Source organism: Podarcis bocagei (genome assembly GCF_964188305.1).
Source record: "Podarcis bocagei genome assembly, chromosome: 2".
NCBI lineage: Eukaryota > Metazoa > Chordata > Lepidosauria > Squamata > Lacertidae > Podarcis > Podarcis bocagei.
Window position 1 is genome coordinate 2306223 of NC_138126.1, and position 9128 is coordinate 2315350.

Sequence of the window (9128 nt, forward strand, 5' to 3'; positions counted from 1 at the left end):
TTCATTTTTCCATCCTTGTGCTGTTAAGACTCTTGCCATTGTTGTCGCAGATATAAATATGTTCTTTAATTTCCTTGGCAGGTCTTTCCCTACAATCCCTAACGGAAATGCTTCAGGCTTTTTTACAAATGTTAATTGGAACATTTTCTTCAACTCATTATAGATGGTACATAACACCAGTACAGACAGCAAGAATGTATAAAACCGGCTCAAACATATGTTGGAAATGTAAGGAAAACGAAGGGACTTTTTATCTATGAGGTGGGATTGTAGAGAAATTAATAAAATTAATTTCAACAGGGGCAAATATCAGGTTCTACATTTAGGCAGGAAGAATCAGCTGCAGAAATATAGGGTGGGGGCACCTGGGACGCGAGGGGGCATCCGGGGCACCCCTGGCCGTCGTTCAAGGCACCCATGGGGGCCACGGGTAGAAAGCGTCTGCCTTAGGCGATGTTGAGACTCGCCCCACCTTTTCCAATGCAATATGTAAAGAATTGAAAAAGGTTTTAAAATATAAATATAACTGTAATAAAAAGCCATAGGCATTTTTATCAGGTTTAATTGGAGAAGAAATACGTAAATATGTTTATGTATGCCACACATAGCTGGCAACCGTCCCTTATTTGGTGGGAAACTCCCTTATCCCAGCGCCGTTTCCCGCTGCTGTCCCAGATTGATGATGTCCCTTAAATTTCCCGGGTTTCATGCTCGCCCGGTTTGGGAGGGAAGCAGCGGCTCGGGGTCCTCCGCCATGAGAGAGAGCGCGCGCATGAGCTGCCGTGTCTCCGTCTCTCCCTTTTCCCCCTCGGGCGCGTCGTGAGGAGGCGGGTGGTGGCGGGCGGGCAGGCAGCCCCTCTCTTGCGAGACTTCCACTGCACTGCCAGGGGAAGCCGGAGCAGCAGCGGCAGCTGAGGAGGCGGCCTGAGGGAGGAGGAAGAGGAGGGGATGGGGAGGGATGCAGAAGGGCGGCGCCGCAACCACCTTATGCCAGGCTTGCAGGCAGCGTGGGCAAGAGTCTCCCTCCCTCTCTCTCGGGCAGGGAAGGGCCGATGGAACTCCTTGCGCCAGGACGACGGCAGCCCCAACGTGCAGCTTAGCATCCCCTCCAACCAGTGCAGCATCTTAATGTAGTGATTTCCCCCTCTGCATCCCTTTCATAACTCTATTTTTATAAATCCTTTGTCCATCCATAGTTCAAATTTTTACTACAAGTTTTCTGTCAATCCTACCAATGTCACTCTTTGCAATAGCTTTTCAACTAAATTATAAACTTTCCCCATTCTTTATTAAAGAGGTCCTCTTCCTGGTTTCTAATTCTGCCTGGAAGCTTTGCCATCTCGACGTCGTTCATCAGTTTTGTCTGCCCCTCTTCTTTGGTGGGAGTTGTAGACCCTTAGGATCATCTAGTCCAACCCCCTGCAAAACACAGTCAGTCGCAGCAAAAGCAGCCTGGCTCCATCAGTGGCAGATTTCTGTATAAGTTTAGCAAAATCCCTTATTTTGGCTGCTGGTCCCTTATTTTTGAGGCTGCTGGTCCCTTATTTTTGAGGCTGCTGGTCCCTTATTTTCAAATCTGTAAGATAACAGCTATGATGCCACAAGGGCTGCAGCTCAGAAATGGAAACATCAGGAACTCCCAACATTGGAAGATTGGCAGGTTAAGATGGTGGAGGACGCAGAGATGGCCAAGTTGAGGATCGGTAATCAGTGTGACAAACTGTTTCAGGAGGACTGGAATAAATTTACATGAAAGAAAATTGTAAACATCTGAAAGGCTTGAATTGAAATGTTTTGCAATGTAAATATAAGGAACTGATTTAACAAGGTGAAATATTACAATAAGATAGAAGGTAAACATGTGATTGTAGAAATGCGAAGAATATAGAAAGGTGTGTGGAAGTCAGAAAGAGGGAGGGAAGGAGGTCGATGCTCTTATAGAGTAATGTATTAAGTTATAGAATTATGTAACAAAATGTGATTATGATAAAAGTGGAAAATTTAATATATATTTTTTTTTTAAAAAAGAGAGACTCGTCCCATCTATTCCAAAGACCTCCCGCACAGCCCCCTCCTCCCCCCCCGACCCGAGCGTCGGCTTCCTGACGCTTCGCCCGGCTCCTTTGCAGGGCGAAAGTGAAAGTGGACCCGAGCCAAAGCGCAGTGGGGGAGGGGAGGGAAAGAGGAAGCGGGAGGCGGGGGGGGGGAAAGGGGGGCCTGGTTCTATATCTTGCGGCGCCGGGCGGTTTCGGATCCCCTCTGGCTGGTGGTGGTTCTGCAAAATGCAAAAAAGCAACGACCAAACAGGAGCTCTGACTCAAGCGACTGGGGGGCCGGGGGCCGGTTCTGGCCCGCTGTGCGCCCTGAGATTCCTGCATCGCAGCGGGTTGGTTTGGATGACCCTCGGGGGTCCCTTCCAACTTCATAGTGGAGCGAATTTCTATGGGTTTGGGGGTTTTTTAGGGCAGGGCGTGTGTGCAAACCTCCCAACTGCGGCCCTCCAGGCCTCGCTGCCCGGCCCTCGGGACTCTGCCCAGGCCACGCCCCTTCTCCCCAGGCCACGCCCCCCGGCGGCCCTGCTTTGCACCCCGAGAAGCCGGGATGGGGGGCAGAGAGGGGGGGCGCCAGGGAACTAGTCTGTGGCCCCAGGATAAAATGCAAGCCTCGCTCTGCCCTTCACAGACTTTCCTCCTGAAAAACCCCGACGGCTCCTCTCTGCCCGGCGACTGATGACGCGGCGGCGGGCGGCCTCCCCATTGGCTCCCCGCGGGACGGGGGATTTCTGGCTTCCCCCTTCCCCCAGTGTGGGGCTGAGGTTGGGGGGCAGAGTCGGCTCCCCTGGACGCGGCCAGAGCAGCAGTTGCAGCAGAGGAGATCCTTCTCTCCGAGGAATCCCCCCGAGGAGCTGGGATCCAGGGACAGCCACCCTCCTCTGGAGGGAGGAAAGGATCCCACTGCCCCCCCCACGCAAAAAAAAATTCCCCCCACAACTACAGCGAAGGGATCCGGCGGCCGGTCAGAGTTGGTGATCCGGAAAGAGAGCGTAGAAACGAAACCCGGGATCCCTTGCCAAGTGGATCCCTAGGAGCGCGGAGAGAGATCCAGAGCTTGCAAAGCGGATCCTTCTTCTTCTTCCTCCTCCTCCTGGCCCAGCGGAGTCAGGATGCGGCCTCTCGGGGCGACTTTGGCCGGTCTCTGCCTGGCGCTGAGTTACCTGCCAACAGGTAAGGATGGGGGGGGGAGGGGGCGGAAAGGATCGAGAGATCCGGGGCTCGTTGGGTGCGGAAGTTGCAGCCCGACCGACCTCGCAGGGTCGTTGTTGTGTGGGGGGGTTGGAAGAGGGAGGGGAGACTCGGCCTTGAGAAAAAGGTGGGGTGCAAATGACCCCCCGCTCGATCCCTTAACCCTTTCCGCAGGGGCTTTCGTCGTCCACCTGCAGGAGGACTGCTTCCTCTCGGACGGGGGTCGCGCCCTCTGGCTCAACTGGACGGTGGCCTTCAACAAGATCCCCTTCATCTGCTTCGAGGGATCCAGCGGGAGCTTCCTGCCCTGCGGCCTGGGCGCCTACGACCCCTGGGACCAGCTGACCGCCTACTTCGCCGACCACCTGAACGCCCTCCTGGGGGCGCAGATGAAGGGGGAGGCCCAGCGCTGCCAGGGGCAGGTCCGCCCGCTGTGGGGACCCTCGGCGCTCAGGAAGAGTGAGTGGGGGGCGCTGGGGGCAGGGGGGGGAGTAGCAGCCCCAAACACCTGGGGTGTATGGAGGACGCCAGGTCGGGAAAGTGGCGGGGGAAGTGAAGGCAAGTGGGGTGGCAAGTGATGGCAAGTGGGGTGGCAAGTGAAGGCAAGTGGGGTGGCAAGTGGTGGGAAGTAGTGTGGCAAGTGAAGGCAAGTGGGGTGGCAAGTGATGGCAAGTGGGGTGGCAAGTGATGGCAAGTGGGGCGGCAAGTGGGGTGGCAAGTGATGGCAAGTGGGGTGGCAAGTGAAGGCAAGTGGGGAGGCAAGTGGTGGGAAGTAGTGTGGCAAGTGAAGGCAAGTGGGGTGGCAAGTGAAGGCAAGTGGGGTGGCAAGTGATGGCAAGTGGGGCGGCAAGTGGGGTGGCAAGTGATGGCAAGTGGGGTGGCAAGTGGGGTGGCAAGTGATGGCAAGTGGGGTGGCAAGTGGTGGGAAGTAGTTTGGTGAGTGAAGGCAAGTGACAGCAAGTGGGGTGGCAAGTGGTGGGAAGTAGTGTGGCAAGTGAAGGCAAGTGGGGTGGCAAGTGATGGCAAGTGGGGTGGCAAGTGGTGGGAAGTAGTGTGGCAAGTGAAGGCAAGTGGGGTGGCAAGTGATGGCAAGTGGGGTGGCAAGTGGGGTGGCAAGTGATGGCAAGTGGGGTGGCAAGTGGTGGGAAGTAGTGTGGCAAGTGAAGGCAAGTGGGGTGGCAAGTGACGGCAAGTGGGGTGGCAAGTGAGGGCAAGTGGGGTGGCAAGTGATGGCAAGTGGGGTGGCAAGTGACATGGCAAGTGGGGTGGCAAGTGAAGGCAAGTGGGGAGGCAAGTGAGGGCAAGTGAAGGCAAGTGGGGTGGCAAGTGAAGGCAAGTTGGGTGGCAAGTGGTGGGAAGTACTGTGGCAAGTGAAGGCAAGTGACAGCAAGTGGGGTGGCAAGTGGGGTGGCAAGTGATGTGGCAAGTGAGGGCAAGTGGGGTGGCAAGTGAAGGCAAGTGAGGAGGCAAGTGGGGTGGCAAGTGATGGCAAGTGGGGAGGCAAGTGATGGCAAGTGGGGTGGCAAGTGATGTGGCAAGTGGGGAGGCAAGTGACGTGGCAAGTGACAGCAAGTGACTTGACTAGTGAAGGCAAGTGGGATGGCAAGTGGGGTGGCAAGTGAAGGCAAGTGATGTGGCAAGTGACGTGACAAGTGCAGGCAAGTGATGTGGCAAGTGGGGAGGCAAGTGACGTGGCAAGTGACAGCAAGTGACTTGACTAGTGAAGGCAAGTGGGGTGGCAAGTGGGGTGGCAAGTGGGGTGGCAAGTGATGGCAAGTGGGGTGGCAAGTGATGGCAAGATTATCCCACCAGGAGGCATGCAGCTGAGCCAACCCTCCAAGGATCTAATGCGGATTCTGATTCTGTTCCCCCTCCTCTCCACAGCTCCCCCAAAGGTCCGGGTATTCCCTGTCATCCCTCAGAACACCCCAGAGTCCATCATGTTGGCGTGTGTCGTGTGGGGCTTCTACCCGCAAGACGTGACCGTCACCTGGCTGTGGAACGGGGCCCCCCTGAAGAACGGGACAGGCCCGCCGGCAGTGCCCTCCAGCAACGGGGACTGGACCTACCAAACTCTGCTCACCCTCCCCGTGGACCCCCGGCAGGGAGGCACCTACACCTGCCAGGTGACCCACATGAGCCTGAATGAAACCCTCACCAAGGACTGGGGTGAGTGACGGCGGGGGGCTGGGCTGGGCTGCTTCACGCAGCACAGAGTTCAGCTATGGAACTCCCTGCCACCGACGTGGATGGCTTTGAAAGAGAATGGCAGCCTCCCACTGGATTCCCCAAATGCCTCTGTGCATGTGCAGAATGTCTCTTCGTCCCCGTCCCCCCCTCCAAGTGACCACAATGAGCCACCAACTAACTTGAGATCTGGAGGAAAGGTCCAGCTGCGATTCCTGCCTTGCAGGGGGCTGGCCTAGATGGCCTTTGGGGGTCCCTTCCAAGCCCACCAGCCTAGGATTCTATGATCTCGCTGAGCCTTGTCCGCACAGACTGGCAGCACTGCCTCTCCTTCTGCACTCCAAGCGGGTGTCCTGCCACTGAGCCCAGGGCCAGACCCTCTCTTCTCAAAAGGGGAAACATTTCGTCCTGCTGTTTCAGGGGCCTCGTTTATTTATTTCATTAAATTTATACGCCGCTTTTTTGGGGGACGGGGTCGACTCCAAGCAGTTAGTAAGAATCATAGAGTTGGAAGGGACCCCGAGGGTCATCTAGTCCAACCCCCAAGAATCTCAGCTGAAGCTTCCCTGCCAGATGGCCAGCCAACCTCTGCTTTAAAAACCCCAAGGAAGGAAAAAATAGAACGATAATTAAAAACTTTTAAATTCGTGGTGAGTGGTAAGCAGATTGAAACACCCACCCACATCTGCAGAATGCTTTTTAGCAGGCACCTAATATCAAGAGGCAGGGAGTCCCACAGGGTTCGGGAGCTGCCACACTGAAATACTGATTCCTGACAAATTCAGGACAGGTGTTAGGTGGCAGCCCCAGCCCCACAGAGCCAAGCGGTTAAGAGGGTTGGGGGGTGGGGGGTCAGAAAACCTCCACCCCACAGGTGAGGAAGGCGACCCGCATTTAACAGTTCCCTGCCCTATCTGTCTCTCCCGCAGCGCCAGGCCTGGCTCTGGACCTCCGGTGGAAAGTGGGGGTCTCAGCAGCCATGCTGGGGGTCGGCATACTTCTCCTTGCCCTGGGCACCGTCCTTTGGAAGAGGAGATTCCCCGAAGGTAAGGGCCAGAGGAGAACATGAGCTGGGGGGATGAGGTTTTGCTTTTTGCCAGTTCCTTAAGATTTATGCACTGCTTTTTGCCGATTCCTTAAGATTTATACACTGCTTTTTGCCAATTCCTTAAGATTTATACACTGCTTTTTGCCAATTCCTTAAGATTTATACACTGATTTTTGCCGATTCCTTAAGATTTATACAGTGCTTTTTGCCGACTCCTTAAGATTTATACACTGATTTTTGCCGATTCCTTAAGATTTATACACTGATTTTTGCCGATTCCTTAAGATTTATACACTGATTTTTGCTGATTCTTTAAGATTTATACACCGCTTTTTGCCGGTTCCTTAAAATTTATACACCACTTTTTGCCGATTCCTTAAGATTTATAACCTGCTTTTTGCCGATTCCTTAAGATTTATAACCTGCTTTTTGCCGATTCCTTAAGATTTATACACTGAAACCTCTGAGCTCTCATCAGCTTGGGCCCCGTTGATGGGTGACCCCTCAGGTGGGCGGTTGGGTGGGGTTTTCCTCTGGGTGGGGGCCGTTCTTTTTGCTGACTCCCCCTTTCTCTCCCCACTTCCAGGCTACACCCCCATTGATGGCAGCACCTACCCAAATGGTAAGAGTACCTTTGCTCCCTCCCTCCTGCTTAGTTAAACTATGGAACTGCCTGCCACAAGAAGCCAACTTGGGCAGCCTTGCAATGGTCTTTGGCCTGATCCTGCAGGCTCCGCTCGTGTTCTTAGGATGACAAATTCTGGCTGAGCATCGGGGGTAATTTTTTAAGGGTTAGGGCAGTTGTTTGGAGGGGGGGAGAGGGCAGGGGTCTCCCTTCCAGCAAAGATCCCACAGCCAGCCTTCAAGTCTCCCACCCTCCAGTTATTCCAAGGATCGGTTCCACTCGGTCCCCCGCTTTCAGAGTCAGCAAAGTGAAAAGCTTTTCGGAAATCTCTCCTGCCCTCCGCTCCCTGTTGCATTTATAGCAGCACACAGGAGTCTCCCCCCCCCCATTTCGCCCCGTACAACAACCCTGCGAGGTAGGGTAGGCAGAGAGAGAGAAAGAGAGAGATTGTGGCCCCCCCCCCAGGTCACCCTGTGAATTACACAGCTAAGTGGGGAGTCCAACCCTGGTCTCTCGCAGGTCCTAACTTTCTCAACTTTGAATTTTATCGTTATTAATGTTTTTACACTGTATTTTATGCTGCTTTTCCAATTAAGTGTTTTAAATTTGTTGTTAGCCGCCCTGAGCCCAGTTTTTGAACTGGGAAGGGCGGGGTATAAATAAAAATTTATTATTATTATTCCACCACCCTGTCTCCCACAACCCTGCCAGGGAGGGCTACACAGCCAGATGTTATATCAGGGTGCCCCCAGGTGTGATAAGGGGGGGGGCTTGACTTGGGACAGAGGCAGAACCACAGAGGGGGGTCCCCAAAAAGAAAAATCATTTACTCCCCACTTTTTGCCATGAACTTCTAAACTCTGACACACACCCCTTTCTGCAGGTCGCTAGCCTGACTCTGAAGACGCCTTTCTCCCCAAACTCCTTCGGCGGCGATTTCATCCTGGATCCGTTGGGGAGACCCTAAACCATCAAAAGGGAAGACACCAACCCTGGCCTTGCTGCTGCTTTGAAGACCCTCCAGAGACCCCCACCCCGAAGCCCCAAGGGGGCCTGTTGAGCCCAGCACCCTCCCCACACCCTGCCTCCTCCTCTGCTAATTTCTCTCATCCCTGTCTATGTCGCCGCCTCCTCCTTTGCAGCAGCTGATTGGAACCACAGAACTGTGGGGCCCTGGGAGGTTCTCTAGACCAACCCGCTGCAGCGCATTGTGCAAAGATGCCCCTCCTCTATCCCTCCCTGCCTGTCATCAGGTACAATCGAGCTGAGATTCCTGCACTGCACGGGGTTGGGCTAGATGACCGCTGGGGGTCCCAGCTGTACAATTCCTTGATTCTGTGGGAGAGGAACTCTTTTTAATCTAGCCGTGGGGCTCCGTTTCTCCAGGTTTTTAAAGAGAGGTGTGCACATTTGTATATATGCTTTTATTAAGACTTTTCTTTAAAATAAAAACTAAGGAGAATGCTAAGGTCCCGGGTGCGGGTTCACCTTCCTGTGCGTGGGACAAGATTTTCCTGCAAAAGAGGAATTTACATTCAAACCATTTCTTACCTGCTTTTGTTAAGCTGCGCTTCCTGCATTGCAGAGGGTTCGTCTAGATGGCCCCTGGAGGTCCCTTCCAACTCTGCCCTCCCAAAGCGAGCCCCTTTCTCCAAGGACCTTCCGCCCTCCCCTTCCTAACCTGCCTGCCGTCGTGCGTTCGGGCTTCATTTTTTAAAGGAGATTTGTTGACACAAAAATAAAGGGCAAAATGCCTTCGGGCGCGCTGTGTGGTTTCTCTCTTTGCCTTCGGGGTCCTTGCCGCCCACTCTGACCGGCAGCCGATTCTGACTCCAGAATTCAAGGCAGGTGTTGTGCTTTTGGCAGCCCTGCTTGGAGATGCCACCGGCAGCATTTGAACCCGGAGCCTCCCAGTGCTCTAACCACTGAGCTACGGAGGCCTCCACCCCACCCTCAACCAACTGCATCCTGCTGCCTTTCCTAAGCAGAAGGGGTTTTTTTTAAAAGGAGTCCCAGAGCCGTTTCC

General features: G+C 54.2%; 1 protein-coding gene across 1 annotated transcript; it reads left to right on the forward strand.

Moving 5' to 3' along the window:
- Positions 1-3006: 3006 nt before the first annotated feature.
- On the forward strand, positions 3007-8862 carry LOC308581092 (class II histocompatibility antigen, M beta 1 chain). Its single transcript, XM_081183562.1, has 6 exons — positions 3007-3224; positions 3417-3701; positions 5127-5411; positions 6359-6475; positions 7064-7099; positions 7986-8862. The coding sequence occupies exons 1-6, from the start codon at positions 3164-3166 to the stop codon at positions 7991-7993; spliced, it is 792 nt and encodes a 263-aa protein (XP_081039688.1). The 5' UTR covers positions 3007-3163; the 3' UTR covers positions 7994-8862.
- The last annotated feature ends 266 nt before the right edge of the window (positions 8863-9128 follow it).

Bases quoted from the DNA above. Each gene is read 5' to 3' on its own strand.
- LOC308581092 (XM_081183562.1), top strand. From the start codon at position 3,164: ATGCGGCCTCTCGGGGCGACTTTGGCCGGTCTCTGCCTGGCGCTGAGT. The intron at 5,412-6,358 runs GTGAGTGACGGC...TCTCTCCCGCAG, and splicing joins AACCCTCACCAAGGACTGGG to CGCCAGGCCTGGCTCTGGAC. The intron at 6,476-7,063 runs GTAAGGGCCAGA...CCCCACTTCCAG, and splicing joins GAAGAGGAGATTCCCCGAAG to GCTACACCCCCATTGATGGC.